We start from the raw sequence: 17,745 nt of genomic DNA on the forward strand, positions 1-17,745 counted from the left end.
CCCCGTTCTCTGCTCCTTGCTTCCATGAGTGTGACTATTTTAGGTTCCACGTGTAAGTGAGATCGTGCAGCATTTGTCTTTCTGTGTGCGCTTAGTCGCTCAGTCATGTCTGACTCTTTGCGACCCCATGGACTAGAGCCCACCAGGGTCCTCTGTCCAGGGGATTCTCCAGGCAAGAATACTGGAGTGGGTTGCCAATGCTGTCCTCAGGGGATCTTCTGACTCACGCCTCCTCAAATGTCTCCTGCATTGGCAGGCGGGTTCTTTACCACTGGTGCCCCCTGAGAAGCCTCATTCATCTTTCTGCTTCTGGCTTATTTTGCTCAGCATAATGTCCTCCAGGTTCATCCACATTGTCACATGTATAAGATTTCTTTTTCTTTTCTTAAGACTGCAGTAGGAGTTGCAAAGACTTCTCTTTCGATTCTGATTTTATTTGAGTCTTCTCTTGTTTTCCCTTGATTTGTCTAGCCAAGGGTTCATCAATTCTGTTTATCTTTTCAGAAAACCAATTCTAAGTTGCGTGATTTTTTTCCATGGCTTATATTCTCTGTTTCATTTATTTCTGCTCTAATCTCTCTTTCCATCCTTCTGCTAACGACAGGCTACGTTTGTGCTTCTTTTCTTAGCTTCTTGCAGTGTAAAGTTAGGTTGTTTATTTGAGATCTTGTTTTTTTAATGTAGGCATTTATCACCATAAGCTACCTTCTTAGTGCTGTTTTTGCTGATTCCAGAAATTTCAGTATATTGTGTTTTTGTTTTTGCTTATTGTAAAGGATAAAATTTAGTAACAGCAAAATGGAAGAGAAACATGGGGCAAGGAGGTGATGGTGGCTGGTTCTTGGTCCCCTCTCAAAACAGGCCACCTTCCCAGCACCTCGGGGTGACCACCAACCCAGAAGTTCTCTGACCCTTGTACTTGGGAGTTTTTATGGAGGCTTTATCAGGTAGGTGCAACCCCTGGAGAATATGGGGTGGGGCTGAATGGTCAAGCTTCTGATCTCAGCTTGGTCTTTCTGGTGACCCCTCCCTCAGCCTAAAGCTATCCAGGAGCCCACCCAAAGTCGTCTCATTAGAACAAAAGCCACTGTTATCATCCAAGGGACTTAGGACCTCTGTGTGGGACACTCCTATCACCCTCTCATTCAGGAAATGACAAGTCTTAGGAGGTCTAGGAAGGAACCAGGGTGGAGACCAAATATGTGTTGTTTTTTTTTTTATGTCACACACATAAAAAAAGCTAAGTTATACTCTATATTATCACGAACATAGCACAGCCTCCTAAAATCATCTGCATGTTCCTTCACACATCAAAATTTGTGTAATCCTTTGCCCTAGGAATCTGCATTTTTAAACATATTTTAACCCTCACTAAGTGATACTTATGATGTTAAATTTTAGAGTTGCTACTGTGAATGTTCTCCCCAGAAAATGCAATAATAACAAAATATTTCATATGTTTTCAAAAGGTCGATCAACCCAAGACGTCCATTCATGGATGTTTTAGCTATCTGTGAACACCAGGTTCAGAGTCCTTAGGCAAAGACTAGAGCTGTGTTCCAATACCTTGGGCTCTTCTTTTATGCGTGAGAAGGACTGAGTGCATGTTGGCTTTGGTTCTGGGAACATGTGCCTGTGCTGCACACGCCTCACCAGCCACACACACGACACCGTATCGTTGTAGAACACTGTTCACCGTGTGCAAGGCTGGCGTATGACATCACGTACCAGAGAGTGAACACCAGGCGCTCACACTCTGACCTTACAGTGCAGTGGGAGGAGAGCAGACCACAAACGTTAAAGAATAAGGAGCAATACCACCTGGTCTGTTCTGATACAAGTCTGGGACGCTGGAGGGCAGGGTATCACTGAGACTTTTCAGGGCAGGCATTCCACAGGCCTGAGCACCCACGAAGCTGAGTCTGGGGGAAAAACAGAGATTTTGAATAACTGGAGAGAGGGAGAATGCTTTGAATATGCTTCGATTTTTATTCTGCTAAAAATGTGTGAATACAGACCCTTTCTGTGGCGGGCAGTGGAAAGGAGTGCTGGGCTGGGGGTGGGGTGGAGGGGATGGTAAATAAAAGCCAGATTGTCCAGGGCCCTGAATGTCAGGTCAGTCATTTCCTCAGCCTTGGACATTACTTGGTGGCTGTGCAGAACCAAATATTAATAAATGTGTGAGAGGACGATTGTCACTACCAGCGAAAGGAAAGGCACTTCCTGCCGTGGCAGAGAGAAGGCAAGCATCACGTGTAATAGCAGCGCATAGAGCCCAGCATAGATCAGGTTTTTGTAATCCCCCATAACCGGGGTTTTATCATTCACTTTTGACAAGAAGAGGGGGAAAGGGACTCAGCAAGGGCAGAGTCGTCTCTGATGATTTACTGATCGGAGCCAATTAGGGGAGCTCCGGTGGAACGGGATTGAGTTTCTCTGAAATTACTTTTCAAAGTAAAGACAACAGGAGTGAATGTGTGCAATGCTGCATTTTCTACTTGGCAGTCCACAAAATAACTAAAAATCACTCCCCCGTCCCCACTGGGCTTCAAAGTGCGACTTTTGAAGTGCAAAAAGCAAGTGAATCGTAGGCCTGAGATGCAAAGCTTTGCACAGCTATTTTGTCTTCCGTTTGAAGATCTCTGCACACTCTTCACACAATGGACGGAATTGAATCTTCCTCTGGGCTCAGTATTTTTATCTGAGCGGCTGTACGGTCCTGAACAAATGTCAGGTCTAGAGAGTGTGTGTATGTGTCTCTTGAATCAAACTTTAGAATAATGCAATAATGAAATAGATCAAAGGAAAATGGATGCTGAAGAAACAGCCCATGCTCGACGCTGTACACACACACACCTTAATAGACAAGATAATCACTAAGGATAACACCCTGCTCTTCTGATGTCACTAAGGTTGGGGGCAGCCCACATAAAAGAGCTTTAGATGTAAAACGTTTGGATGATTCTTGTGGGAAAATGTGCTTTCACCATTTTTGCATTAAAATATTTCAGAAATATAAAATAAATAAATAAAATATTTCAGAAATATATTACACTTTTATTGCATTTCTGGGTGGAAAAGGTGGCATGCACTTATACATTTTATTGATGACTTATGATATTGGTTTATTGAATGTCATTGTCCTATGGAGTGCGGCCTTAAAATAGATATTGATTTTGCTCCTATTTTTAATATTTCCCAACTGGTTTACTCTCCTGCATTATTTTATGCCAGATCATTGCATTATTTTCCTTGGAAGCAACATGATTTAAAAGAAAAGGAATAGGCTCACCTCAGGAGCCAGGCAGACTGGGGCACCTGTCACGCCCACCAGGACTCAATTCCACCTTCTCTGAAATGGCAGGAGAGACACACTCCATCATTGTGGGAACTGTGAACTGTCCACATAGCTGGGACCCTTCACGCTGTGCTGGCTCGGATCTTAGACTCCATAGACTCAAGTTCACTGTCCAGCTCTCACCCGTTATCTCTTGATGCTGAAAATATACACGGTAGAGTCCTCTTTTCTCTTTCTGGATACCTGGTAATCCAGGTATTGAAAAAAGTGAGGAAGCTTAACCCAGAGAAAAGCAGGTACTGGGGCACATCAGAAGGTGTGTCTAAGATAGTAATTGTGTCTAAAATAATAGCACTAGTGGTAAAGAACCCATCTACCAATGCAGGAGACATAAGAGACCCAGGTTCAATCCCTGGGATGGAAAGATCCCCTGGAGAGGAGCAAGGCAACCCACTCCAGTATTCTTGCCTGGAGAATCCCACAGACAGAGGAGTCTGGTGGGCTACAGTCCATGTGGTCGCAAAGAGTTGGACACGACTGAGCAACTAACACAAAATAATAATAACTGGTGAGCAAGGGTCTGAGGATACAGTTAATAAACTTTGCAATCTTTTTTTAAACATAGATGCTTTTAGAATATATCTTCATGATTGTGTTCTGGCTGGTTGAGATCACTTCTGGTGACCTCTGGGAAAGTGAAATTTAACTATAATCAACATAGAATAAATTATGGATATATAAAAAAAAACTTAACTGTTCTCTTAAGTAAAAATGGAGGTAAGAGGTTTTGGCAAGACAAACAGTGTTGGATAAGCCCCCAGTAGGAGCTGGACCTATAAACTTAGATTAACTGTCTCACTGATTCTGGTAGAAGCCTTCTAAGGAACCTACTACTTTTTCCTTTTAAAAGATTTTAACAACCATGACAAGGTTATGAAGATGCTGGAGTTTATTGTATTCAGCATACTCTGCTGAGGAAGTCTCTTTTTATATTATTTACTTACCAGTGATGCATAAAACACATCTTTTACTTCTAAATGATGATAGAATCTTAGGGCTGGAAGAGTCCTTAGAGGCTACTGGACTCTATAGCCCATCTTTTTAATTTTCTGTGTAACATTCACCCTGCATGGTGATCCTTTCTAAATGTGCACATCTTCAAGGTCAGGAAACTTCCTGTCTTTCAAGACAACTGATTCTATGAACCTCAGCATCGATTTCCAGGAGATTCTGCATAGTGAGCATAAATATAACATTCTATGGCATCTTACCATTGGTGCCACTTTTCCAGGGTAGCACCAAGCAAAAAAGGCAATTTTACAGGCTGGACTTACAGCTCCATGCAGACCTTCTAATGTTCCCTACTACCTGCTTTTCTCTGGGTTAAACTTCCCTATTTTCTTCAAGAATTTCTCTAACAACATGGTTTCAAGGAATTGATTTATATTAGTTTTCCTTATGAAGTGTACTTCTTATAGCAATTCCTATTAAAGGATTCAAGGGCTTCCCTTGTGGCTCAGCTGGTAAAGAATCCATCCTCAATGCAGGAGACCTGGGTTCGATCCCTGAGTTGGGAAGATCCCCTGGAGAAGGGAAAGGCGACCCACTCACCTAGAGCTAGACATCCCTGGAATAAAAAGTCAAGTGGGCCTTAGGAAGCATCTCTATGACAAAGCTAGTGGAGGTGATGGAATTCCAGTTGAGCTTTTTCAAATCCTGAAAGATGATGCTGTGAAAGTGTTGCACTCAACATGCCAGCAAATGTGGAAAACTCAGCAGTGGCCACAGGACTGGAAAAGGTCAGTTTTCTTTCCAATCCCAAAGAAAGGCAATGCCAAAGAATGCTCAAACTACTGCACAATTGCACTCATCTCACACGCTAGTAAAGTAATGCTCAAAATCCTCCAAGCCAGGCTTCAATAGTACATTAACTGTGAACTTCCAAATGTTCAAGCTGGTTTTAGAAAAGGCAGAGGAACCAGAGATCAACTTGCCAACATCCGCTGGATCATCGAAAAAGCAAGAGAGTTCCAGAAAAACATCTATTTCTGCTTCATTGACTATGCCAAAACCTTTGACTGTGTGGATCACAACAAACTGTGGAAAATTCTGAAAGAGATGGGAATACCAGACCACCTGACCTGCCTCCTGAGAAATCTGTATGCCAGTTAAGAAGCAACAGTTAGAACTGACATGGAAAAACAGACTGGTTCCAAATCTGGAAGGGAGTTCATCAAGGCTGTATATTGTCACCCTGCTTATTTAACTTATATGCAGAATACATCACGCAAAATGCCGGGCTGGATGAAGCACAAGCTGGAATCAAGTTTGCTGGGAGAAATGTCAATAACCTCAGATATGCAGATGACACCACCCTTATGGCAGGAAGTGAAGAAGAACTAAAGAGCCTCTTGATGAAAGTGAAAGAGAAGAGTGAAAAAGTTGGTTTGAAACTCAACATTCAGAAAACTAAGATCATGGCATCCAGTCCCATCACTTCATGCAAATAGATGGGGAGACAATGGAAACAGTGACAGGCTTTATTTTCTTGGGCTCCAAAATCACTGCAGCCATGAAATTAAAAGATGCTTGCTCCTTGGAAGAAAATCTATGACCAATCTAGACAGCATATTAAAAAGCAGAGACATTACTTTGCCAACAAAGGTCCATCTATGGTTTTTCCAGTAGTCATGTATGGATGTAAAAGTTGGACTCTAATAGAAAGCTGAGTGCTGAAGAATTGATGCTTTTGGACTGTGGTGTTGGAGAAGACTCTTGAGAGTCCCTTGGACTGCAAGGAGATCCAACCAGTCCATCCTAAAGGAAGTCAGTCCTGAATAGTCATTGGAAGGACTGATGTTGAAGCTGAAACTCCAATACTTTGGTCACCTGGTGGGAAGAGCTGACTCATTTGAAAAGACCCTGATGCTGGGAAAGATTGAAGGCAGGAGGAGAAGGGGACAACAGAGGATAAGATGGTTGGATGGCATCACTGACTTGATGGACATGAGTTTGAGTAAGCTCTGGGAGTTGGTGATGGACAGGGAAGCCTGGCATGCTGCAGTCCACAGGATTGCAAAGAGTCAGACAGGTCTGAGCAACTGAACTGAACTGAAAGGATTAAAAGCATTAGAAATCTGGAGTTTCAGAAGGATTATCATTTTCTTTGCCCTAGATACTGTCTTTCACTGTGACAGCCCCAGGACCTATCTGAACCAGCCAATATCAGAGGACGGCCGCATATCTTTTCATGTTAGGAAGGAAAGCCCTTTGCAGAGGCCCCCTAGCAGAGTCTCCTCAGGTTGCGTTGCCCAGGACTGAGTCACATGCCCGTGGCCCAGCTATAAAGGAGGATGTGAGAGAATCTGTCATCGGCATCCATTATGGTGGAGGTGTGTCCTGCCCATAAGGAAGGGGGTGAGATGTGCCAGGGAAACAACTGTTGGGCTGGACCATCATTTCTGGTTCCGAGGAATCCTTATCTTGAACAAGTTCGTGTTCCCTGCTTATTTGGGCAGCATGCCTTCTACATGTTAGTTCTAGTCATTTATATTCAAGTTTACTTATCTATTAACACACACGCACACAAGTTATTGAAACTCTTTTGAAATACTACTATGCCCCAAGCATTTATAGTTCTCATTTTGCTCACACAGAAATAACTGCTCAATACGCTTTATTATGTCCACTTCATACATTAGCTTTAGCTTAAAAAATAGCTACTTGCCTGAGTTCCCCTGCCTGCATGCATGCGTGTTCATGCTCAGTCATGTTCAACTCTTTTGCGACCCCGTGGCATGTAGCCCACCAGGCTCCTTTGTCCATGGGATTCTCCAGGCAATAATACTGGAGCAGGTTGCCATTTCTTCTCCAGGGGATCTTCCTGACCCACAGATCAAACCCGAGTCACTTGTGTTTCCTGCATTGGCAGGTGGGTTCTTTACCACGGCGCCACCTGGGAAGCCTGCCCGAGTTCTCATAGCCTAGTAAGTATCAAAGTTGGCTTTGGAAAATCAGTTTTCAAGGCTCCTACTCTTTGTTTATTCTATTTCATTATTCTGGCTCCCTGATGGTTGCTAGAAACTTCTCTCTGAGCTGACCCGTTGATCAGAAGTCTGAATATGTTGCTTTTCCTCTGCACCGCACCCTCTCCTCTGGCCTCCATGGGCTAACTTGGTCCTGTGGTCCCTGAGACCCCCGTCTGCCCAGCCTTCTCGCGGGCTGTAAACTTGGGTAACTTGTGTTCCTTCCCATGAAGCAGAGTCAAGGCTCCTTTTGCTCACATCCTATTTCCAGCCCCTGTTAAAAGGAAAAATGAATAATTAATGAGTGATCACATCCATCCAGCACAGTTAAAAGGGTGAACAAATAATGAGTGAAGGAATATACTATTGCAATGACTTTCGCCTTATCACCTGGTTTCCATCACAGTCTCTGACTCAGATCCATGGCAGATTTTCAAAAAATAACTTTTAAAATTTATTTTTGGCTTTGCTGGGTCTTCGTTGCTAAGCAAGCTTTTCTCTAGTTGTGGCAAGCCGGGGGCGGTGGCTACTCTCTAGCTGTGATGCGTGGGACTGTCATTGCAGCGGCTTCTCTTGTTGCGGAGAACAGATTCTAGGTACAAGGGCTTCAGTAGCTGCGGCTCCCGGGCTCTGGAGCACAGGTTCAGGAGTTGTGGCGTACAGACTTTGTTGCTCCATGGCATATGGGAACCTCCCAGAGCAGGGATCGAACCCATGTCTCCTGCATTGACAGATGGACTCTTTACCACTGAGTCACCAGAGAAGCCCCCTGGCAGATTTTTAAGCTTCTGTGCTGACCCGTGAGAAGGCACTAATGACTGCCTCACAATATAGTCACCACCCTTCTCAGGTAATATTTTCATCTTTTCAAGCCTTCTAAGACACCAGACCTCAGCCTACAGGAATTCCTCTACTGGTGAGGATTTCAGGCACCGAGGCAGTTCTGTGGTGCTTGGTGATGCCTCAGCCTGTTTTGCCCGAGTGAAACCTCTGCAGATCCTCAGGTCTGTTAAAAAAAAAGAGCAAAACAAAACCGTCAAGCCCCAGTTCCTCTAAGTATGTCCTAAACACCTCACCTATTCAAATTGTCCTACCGCACAGCGTCAAATGCCATTATATTTAAGACGAACACAGCAGAGTCATCTTTTTTTCACAGAGAGTGGAATTTAAGCCTGGGAGCATCACACAAATAACTGGACACAATCTGTTAAGTGTGATGAAAATCCCTGCTGTTTCCTTAGTTTCTCTTGGCCAGTGCCCTGCATAGATGTTCAATAGATTGGAAGTTGCCATAAATTTCTTAACTGCTATTCAAAAGCAAAATAGGGGGGAAAATGAAAATGGGTTTCATTTTCATTGTTGTGAAGAAAAAGTAAAATCAATCTCTAATGGTCCATGATTGAAGTTACCAAAAATTCCAGCCTATCTGTCAAGCCCCCCAAACGCATCCTTCTGTGATAAAGGTGTCCGTGTTCCTGTTAACGTTCGCTCTGTGACTTAGAAAGGGGAGGCGCCAGGACTCAGGAGAGACTAAGCCTGTAGCAAGTCTGCTTGGTAAGCAGCGCAAATGCTTACAGTAAGCCCCACTGATCCAGCACCCAGACTGAGTCCCACAGCCTCTGCCTGAAGGAAGAAGGTGACACACTTTTGGAAAATGGTAGAAAATCATCAGAAACTGGTCCTGTCAACCTAGCAGGTGTTTGGATGGATATCCCTTTTCTACAGGAAGATGATTGGAGCCAGGACACAAGGTTTTCACATTTTAATGGCAATGCTCATAGGTAACTCGCTCTTTTCTTATCACTTGTCTAAGGGATTGATACCATTGTTACAGTGTTTAAGATGGTTATTTAGCAACTAGTGTGAACGCTATATTAGAGATTACTATCAACTGAAAATTACGAGTTTTGAGTAACAGAAGGTCATGGGTAAGGGAAATACATAGACAATGAGTCCTTGGACTTTAATTTTTCCTTGATTTCTATTTATTAAAATAGAAAATACCCGAGTCATTTAAAATAAAGAAAGATGAAACTTACTTGTATATAAGTTTTTGTAGAAATAATTTTCTATTAGATATTTCATTAGCTATGAATTTCTATAAAGTGGGGATATAGCAAAGGGTCATTTAACTGTTCATGATATTTATATTAAACATAAAGTCTCTCATTTTTATCCATGAATATAATTTATCCTTATGTAAATATGGGGTATTCCAGATAATATGAATTTTCCCTATCTTGATTATTTTTTAAATACAATCTTATCATAGAATCAGATATTCAAATAAAAGAATTTTAGAAAAATAAAAGGAAGTGATCTGTTTGAATTAAATGAATAGACTTCACATAAACAACATAACAGCTTTCAGCAATCCACCTCATACTCTAAATACAAGGACGTAAATAACCAAGTCATTGTCAACTAAAATACCCAATAAGAAGACTGAATGACTCAGGTAATCCCACAAATGTTCCTTAATCCTTTTATCTTGATTGACAGCAGATATTCTTTGCCAAGCCAGTCAAATAGCCAATAAAATAAGTTTCAGTCTCTCTTCCCACTTTAATTTTCTAAGTTCGTGAAAAAATATGTCTAATCTTATTTTATGTTGGAGATGTCAATAGAACAGATTTTAAGCAAAGTGAAAGCGTAGATTACCTTTCTACTTTTAATATCTAATTCTGCTTACTTTCTTCAGACTATTGACCTAAATACAGACTTTCTCTCTTTTTCTCCCCATGACGGTAGTAAAATCTAAAACTAATTTTTCTTGTTAATTTAAAGGAAACATACTAATAATCAAGTGATTGGTAGTTATTTTGTGAAAGATTAAATCTATAAATTTTAGGAGTTGCAAGATACAATACAGTAAGCCACCATAAAGAAATATCACTCTCTGTACTTATTTGCTGAGCAAAGATAAATGAAAGGAGACTGTAAATGATTAAGAAATAAGTGTCTGATTCCAGGCCCTCATAATCTTAGATGTGGATGATTCTCACAACTGCCTTGCATCTTTGTCTCTGGCTCCTTCCCCCTTCACTCTGGTACAGATCCTGTGGGATGGGTCTTCAGGAGAAATCAGGTCAGCCTTCCGTTCAATAACTACCAGTTTAATCCCCAGTTCTGCCTTCCAAAAATTAATTAATTAATTGAAACAAAACGCCCTCAATGCCAGACCTTCTCCAATCTGGCTACATTTAATCTTTCTGACTTGCTTTTCCTACGTAAAGCCTCCACGCCAACTAGATTGCCAAGTGCACCATCACCTCTAAACGTCTAATGGTTTTCCATGAAGCAGTTTTTGTTGATTCAGTTAAGTCTGCACGTGTCTTTGCCTATCTGATCTGTACTTGAAAACCTGTCTTAAATTCTACCTACAAAATCTTCCCAGTCCCGCCCATCCTGAAGATCGCTCTCTCTCCAGAGCAGCCGTTGTTCATACGATTCACTAGGAACCCATTATACCCTGTGCAGTGTTCTCTCATGTTGTCTTGATTTACACTTTCATTTAGTTTTTCACAAATTTGTCTTATTTTTCCATTAAACTAGTGAGGCGGTGGTTCGATTTTATTCCATGTTATCCACAGTGCTTTTTATATGCAGTAGATATGAAATGAATATTTATTGATTGATTTGATTTAAAATTTTTAGTTTTCACAACTAAAGATTTACAATAATCTTTCATTCAATGCTTTTTCCTTAAAACCTGGCTTGTTGGTCAGTCATTCAGTCGTTTCCAACTCTTTTCAATCCCGTAGACTATAGCACCCCAGGCTTCCCTGTCCTTCACTGTCTCCTGGAGTTTATTTAAATTTATGTTCATTGAGTCGATGATGCCATCCAACCTTCTCATCCTCTGTTGCCCCCTTCTCCTCCTGCCCTCAAGCTTTCTCAGCATCTGGGTCTTTTCCATTGAGTTGGCTCTTTGTATCAGGTGGCCAACGTATTGGAGCTTCAGTTTCAGCATCAGTCCTTCCAATGAATATTCAGGACTGACTTCCTTTAGGATTGACTGGTTTGATCTCGTTGCAGTCCAAGGGACTCTCGAGAGTCTTTTCCAACACCACAATTCAAAAGCATCAATTCTTTGGTGTTCAGCCTTCTTTATGGTCCAACTCTCACATCTGCACATGACTCCTGGGAAAACCATAGCTTTGACTATATGGACCTTTGTCAGCAAAGTGATGTCTCTGCTTTTTAATATCCTGGCTAGGTTTCTCATAGCTTTTCTTCCAAGGAGCAAGTGTCTTTTAATTTTATGGCTGCAGTCACTGTCCACAGTGAATTTGGAACCCAAGAAAATAAAGTCTATCTTGGCTAAATCTTCTCAAATGTTCCCCTAGTTTGATCCTCACTTATTATCCATACATTCTTTGAAAACCTGCTATAAGCAATGCATTTTCTATATTTGCATAAATACAAGTTTTCTTATCCCATTTTGCTGTAATCATATTGAGGCCTGGTCTGTGTCTTCTGTTTTGCATCTCTCACAATCCTCTATGAGGCTCAGAATAGGTATCATAAATTTAAGAAAATGGTAAATTAAAACTTCAACTAAGGGGTCAAAAAAGACTTCCCAGGTGTCACTAGTGGTAAAGCACCCATCTGCCCATGCAGGAGACATAAGAGACTTGGGTTTGATCCCTGGGTTGGGAAGATCCCCTGGAAGAGGGCATGGCCAGCCACTCCAGTATTCTTGCCTGAAGAATCCCATGGACGGAGGAGCCTGGTGGGCTGCAGTCTGTAGCCTTGCAGAGAGTAGTGTGTTGCTTTGCTAAGTAGTAGCCTTGCAACTTAGCAGTGTGTTGCTCCTTGGAGCAGGAGTGACTTAGCGCAGCACATCACAATGGGTCAAGATATGGTTGCTCCAGGAACCAACGTGAAGTTTGAGAGACTATAGTGCAGAATGTCAAAATCAAGACAGATGACAGACTTTAGGCTCATTTCAAGGGTCCGTGAAAGCTCCCAGGAGGCGGCCTGAAGGAGTGAGTCTGTGCAGAGACTTCTCTGGAGAAACTGGCCGCTGTGCCGAGCTGGAGCCCAGGCCTCATGAGCCAGGTTGGGGGTTACATTCTCACCACAACCACCAGAGTGGCTCCAAGGAGATTGCAGTCTCACCTAAGTTTGTGGGAAGAGCAGGAGCGGCAACTTAGCCTAGATTCTCCACCTACCCGAGGCACCTAGAGGGGAGAGGGCATGCCTGGGGCCGCAGGAGAAGGAGAGGCGGGCGATGGGGATGCTGCTGGGCTGGGCTGGGCAGCGACCCGCTTCCCCTCCACTTGTGAAGCAGAGCCCGTGGACCTGGGGTTCTTGGGGAATCACGGGAGGGGTGTCAGCCAGTGGACAGTGTGAAACGGGTCCTGGTCCCTCTTGGAAGGTTCGGGAACACCAACGGACAGACCAAGTGGGTGAAGTGGAGTAAACCTCAGGAAATCCATGGGGAAGGGGCTGGTGGAGGGGCAACTTGAGAGCAAGGTCTGCTGGCAGCTCTCTGGAGTCTTCACTGGGGCAACGGAGACCAAGGACCCGGCAAAGAGCCCTGGAAAAAAAGTCCCCCTGAAGCACCTGCCGGTCTCAGAGACCGTGGAGCATCCACCACCAGCAGCCGCACAGAATACCTTCTGAACCCTCTGACTCTCAGGCAGGAGGCTAGAAGGGTAGGGGGGCTGAGTGGAGGGGAAAAGAAGGGGGGACTCCTCAAGTCATTTCCAAGACAGCCTGAAGTCCACCTAGCAGACGGAGAAAGAAGATTCAATTCTGAAATGTACTAAAACTTCATGGTTCTTATGACTATTTAGTATAGGTGTTTAAAAAATGACCTTAAGACTATTATTACTCAAGGCTGAGCAGAAAAGACTTGGAGTCTGCTGGAGATTTTATCCAAGCTTTTACCCCCCACTCCATTAAATATGTTGAAAGGCATAATGGGTGGGGACAAGGTGTTTAACTTTGACTATAACTCATGAGTTTTTCAGTATTCCTCTTAATTAAATGCTTGCAGATTAATTTATTCTGTGCTCAAAATCCTGTGCAAATCAAATCTAAGTAAAATATCTTCTAACAATAAAGTTTTAGAAGAACTTGTTGTAAGTTCAGTTAAATGAAACTTGCATTAGAACTCTCCTTCAGATTATTATCTGTAATTCCTATGTCAGCTCTCTATTACCTATAAGGATGATTATTTTTTGTTTGTTTGTTCAGTCACCAAGTTATGAATGACTCTTTGTGACCCCATGGACTGTAGCATGTCAGGATTCCCTGTCCTTCACTATCTCCCAGAGTTTGTCCAATTTCTTGTCCATCGAATCGATGATGCCATCCAGCCATCTCAACCTCTGCCACCCCTTTCTCCTCCCACCTTCAATCTTCCCCAGCATCAGGGTCTTTTCCAGTGAGCCAGCTTTTTGCATCAGGTGGCAAAAGTATTAGAGCTTCAGCTTCAGCCTCAGTCCTTCCAACGAATATTCAGGGTTAATTTCCTTTAGGATTGACCTCTTTGATCTCCTTGCTATTGAAGGGACTCTCAAGGGTCTTCTCCAGCACTGCAATGCAAAAGCATCAGTTCTTCAGTGGTCTACTTTCTTTCTGGTCCATCTCTCACATCTATACATGACTACTGGAAAGATCATAGCCTTGACTATTATGGACCTTTGTTGGCAAAGTGATGTCTTTGCATTGTAATATGCTGTCTAGGCTTGTCATAGTTTTCCTGCCAAGAAGCAATCACCTTAATTTCATGGCTGCAGTCACTATCTGCAGGGATTTTAGAGCCCAAAAAGAGGAAATCTAGGATGATTCTATATTATAACAAACAAATCCATTTGATTTTGTTTTACTTTGTCTACTCATCCAGTTTTTTTATAACACATATCTGCTCAGCCCTGTGCTGGGACTGTCAGAAACTCTAAGATTGTGATGTGGTCCCTCTTTTTATGGAGCTTGAAGTACTTTTGGATTAACAAAATTGTATGACAGTAATCCAAGTAGAGTAAAATATAAGTACAATAGGGTTCAGTTGAGGGTCTAAACATATGGTGCCTAAGTGGCTGGGGGCACAGATTAACATCGAGTAAATTTACCTGAAAATAGACACAAAAAGAGCACTTTGGGCTTTGGATTAGATCAGGATAAATTCAGTATGAACATTTTAGTCAGCTTACAATGGTCATCATTAATCAACTCATTCAAAAATTAATTTCCAAGCGCCAAACACGGTGCAGGCATCGTGCTGTGGTTGAGATACGCACTGTTGAATAAAACAGTTTCCCTTCTCTCATGAAGAGTGAGACTCCAGCCTAACATGCTGTCCCAGCAAATCTCTCACTATGGAGAGTTGTACGATTTGTCAGTCACTCCATATGAATATACTTTCTAAATAATTTCTCTCAATGATGACAGTGCTACTTGATTCTGTCATGAGAGAATAATTCCTTTTGTTACTATGTTTTAATTACAGCTAACACTTACGGAGTAGTTGTTTATATATCAAGCAATGTTATGAGCATCTGATGTGTCTTAATCTTGAAAAAGCCCTGCGCTGCAGGTACTATTATTAACCCCATTTTGTAGATCAGAAGACCTAGACACAAAAAGTAAATGTAACCTGCTCACTACCTTAGCTGGGATTCAAACCCAGCTTTATCAATATGGGAGCCTTTGATGAAATTTAAAAAGCAGTCATTTAGGCATGGAGTTCATTGGGAAAATTAGACAGACATGTTAGTAATAGCAGTAAACAAGAATGCACTAAATTATCCATTAAAAAGAGAAAGTGTCCCATTGCATTTTAAAAACCAGATTGTAGGATTGCTTTGGAATTTAGACACCATTCTTTCTAAGCTTCAAAACTGTCTGTGAAAGAGAGCTGAGCCCATCTGCCCTGGAAACCTGGGGACCTTTCAGCAAGCACAGACACATAATGAGGACGACGGTGTTGGCAAAACTGTGTAAGTGCTATACACGCATCAGTTTCTGTTCGCACCGTTTGTTCATTTGAACTTCATTAAAGAGCAACAACCATCACTCTTATAAAGTGTTATATTTCTTTTTCTTACTTGGAATTAGAATTCTAATAGAATTCATTTAATGAGTTCTCTAATTAGGTATCAAAATTTTTTTTGACTTGAGAGTCAGGAAGAAAAGTAAAAGAAAGTGAAGAAGCTAGAAGCCAGGGCTTGTTGTTGGACAGATTTCACAGTTTATACTAGAATCGTGGTGAGCAGGAGAGGGGACCCTCTATTCTCCTCGGAAGCCTCTGCAGAGAGAGGCGCCTGCACTGTCTGTGTGTCTAGGCATTATGTCCTTGTTCTTTAGTTGCTGAGTCGTGTCCAGCTCTTGGCGAGCCCGTGGACTGTAGCCCGCCAGGCTCCTCTGTCCCTGGGATTTCCCAGGCAAGAATGCTGGCGTGGGTTGCCATTTCCTTCTCCAGGGCACCCTCCTGACCCAGGGATCAAACTCACATCTCCTGCACTGGCAGGCAGATTCTTTACCCTCTGAGGCACCAGGGAAGCCACTAGGGATTATGGGGAGTTGCCAAAAATGGAGAAGGCAGATTGCTGTTTCCAAGTAGAACAGAGTGAAATCAGTAGCCCAGGGCAGCATAAACCACATCTGGGAATTAAGTCCCCAAACAAACAGTTTGTGTCTAGATTTGATCCTAATAACAGTCTCTCTCTTTGAAACAAATTGCCATGATATTCAGTGTCCCATATGTGTCTGTCGGTGATAATCTGAGTCAGCCACTCTACGTGGCCAGGAGCCGATGTCTAGAGGAAGATGCCAGGCTTGCTCTGCCGGCACTTGCATGCGCCTCACAGGCAGAATGATAGCGTCCCGGGTCACCGTTCACACTGTTACAGCCCTGAACCCGAGCCCGTAGTGCCCCTCCCAAGATTCCACGTGCAGATGGCGCGAGGTGTCGTGTTCCATCTGACTGTATGTCACTCAGGTCTGTTCTCTGTCCTTGAACAGGAGTCCACTGTGAGGAGGACGTGGACGAGTGCTCGTCCAGCCCTTGCCGCAACGGCGGCACTTGTGAGAACTCGCCTGAGGGTTACACTTGCCACTGCCCGTTGGATCCCCGTTCTGGAGTCTTCTATGGAGGCAGGGACTGCTCCGATACCCTCCTGGGCTGTGCCGATCGTCCGTGTCTAAACAACGGGACGTGCGTCCCCCACGTCCACGACGGCCGGCACGGATTCGACTGCTTGTGCCCCCCTGGCCACACCGGGTCACGGTGTGGGACCGTCACCACGCTGTCCTTCGAGGGCAGCGGCTTCCTGTGGGTCCCAAGTGGCTCAGCTCCGGCCCGGGACTCGGGCTGTACCGTAGCCCTCAGGTTCCAGACCGTCCAGCCGGCGGCCCTGCTGCTCTTCCGGGGTGACCGGGACGCGTTTGTGATGCTGGAGGTGCTGGCTGGCTTCGTCCACTTGACCCTTCAAGTCGGCGATCGGCCGAAGGTGGTCCTGCTCATCCCCCAGGACACCAGTGACGGAGGGTGGCACGCGGTGGAGGCGACGTTTGCAGAGGCGGTGACCCTCACCCTGGGCGACGACGCTTGCTCGGGGGCGTGCATCGCTAGCGCTCCTTCTCCGTTTGAACGCGATGGGTCATCAGCGTGCGCGCTCCAGAATTCCTTTCTGGGGGGTTTGCCGGAGGGAAGCGCCCACAGTGGTGATGCTCTGGTTCACGTCTATGAGATACCATCCGCACCTTCGCTCGTAGGCTGCCTCCAAGACGTGCAGTTGGACTCGAACGCCGTCACCGCGGAGAACATCTCATCCGACACGGCTCTGAATGTCAGGGCGGGCTGCACCCGAAAGGACTGGTGTGAGAGCCAGCCTTGTCACAACAGAGGACGCTGCCTCAACCTGTGGCTCGGTCACCGCTGTGAGTGCCGCAGGCCCTACCGCGGCCGCAGCTGCCACGGAGGTGAGGGGGCCGGGGGCTGGGGGGGCCGGGGGCTCAACGGCCAGGCTGCGCCTGACGGTGATGACCCCACAGGACCCTGCTGCTGGCTGCCCGCTGACGGGAACGGAGGAGGCTGGGGGTGTACACTAGTTCCATCTCAGTGAATGCGTCCTGCACCAGGGTTTCACCCATGCAGAGAAGCGAAAACTAAGCCCATAGCTCCCATCCAAGCGGGTTTCCTTCTTGGTGTTTACAAAATGCTGCTACAATCTTATCATTTGTGGTGTATCAGAAATTTATTGTAAATCTTATTTGAAAGGGAAGCAGTCTTTTGGAAGAATAGGCCATGAAACTAGTCAATACTAAGTCCTAGCTCAATGGCTTGGGCGTAGCAGGTTCCTAAGACATAGTCACTTTCTTGCCCTCCTCTCTATGCAGCTCACACTTGCTCCAAGATCGTGCCTCAGTTTAGTACTTTTATAAACCACCAATTTTATTCAAAGGTGT

General features: G+C 44.1%; 1 protein-coding gene across 1 annotated transcript in view; it reads left to right on the forward strand.

Moving 5' to 3' along the window:
• CRB1 (crumbs cell polarity complex component 1) overlaps positions 1–17,745 on the forward strand; it is a 153,826-nt gene that overhangs the window by 84,673 nt on the left and 51,408 nt on the right. The window contains exon 6 of the mRNA XM_043922940.1: positions 16,300–17,259. Within this exon, the coding sequence (XP_043778875.1) occupies positions 16,300–17,259 (960 nt within the window). The remainder of the gene's footprint in view (positions 1–16,299; positions 17,260–17,745) is intronic.

Source organism: Cervus elaphus, chromosome 14, assembly GCF_910594005.1.
Source record: "Cervus elaphus chromosome 14, mCerEla1.1, whole genome shotgun sequence".
NCBI classification, from domain to species: domain Eukaryota; kingdom Metazoa; phylum Chordata; class Mammalia; order Artiodactyla; family Cervidae; genus Cervus; species Cervus elaphus.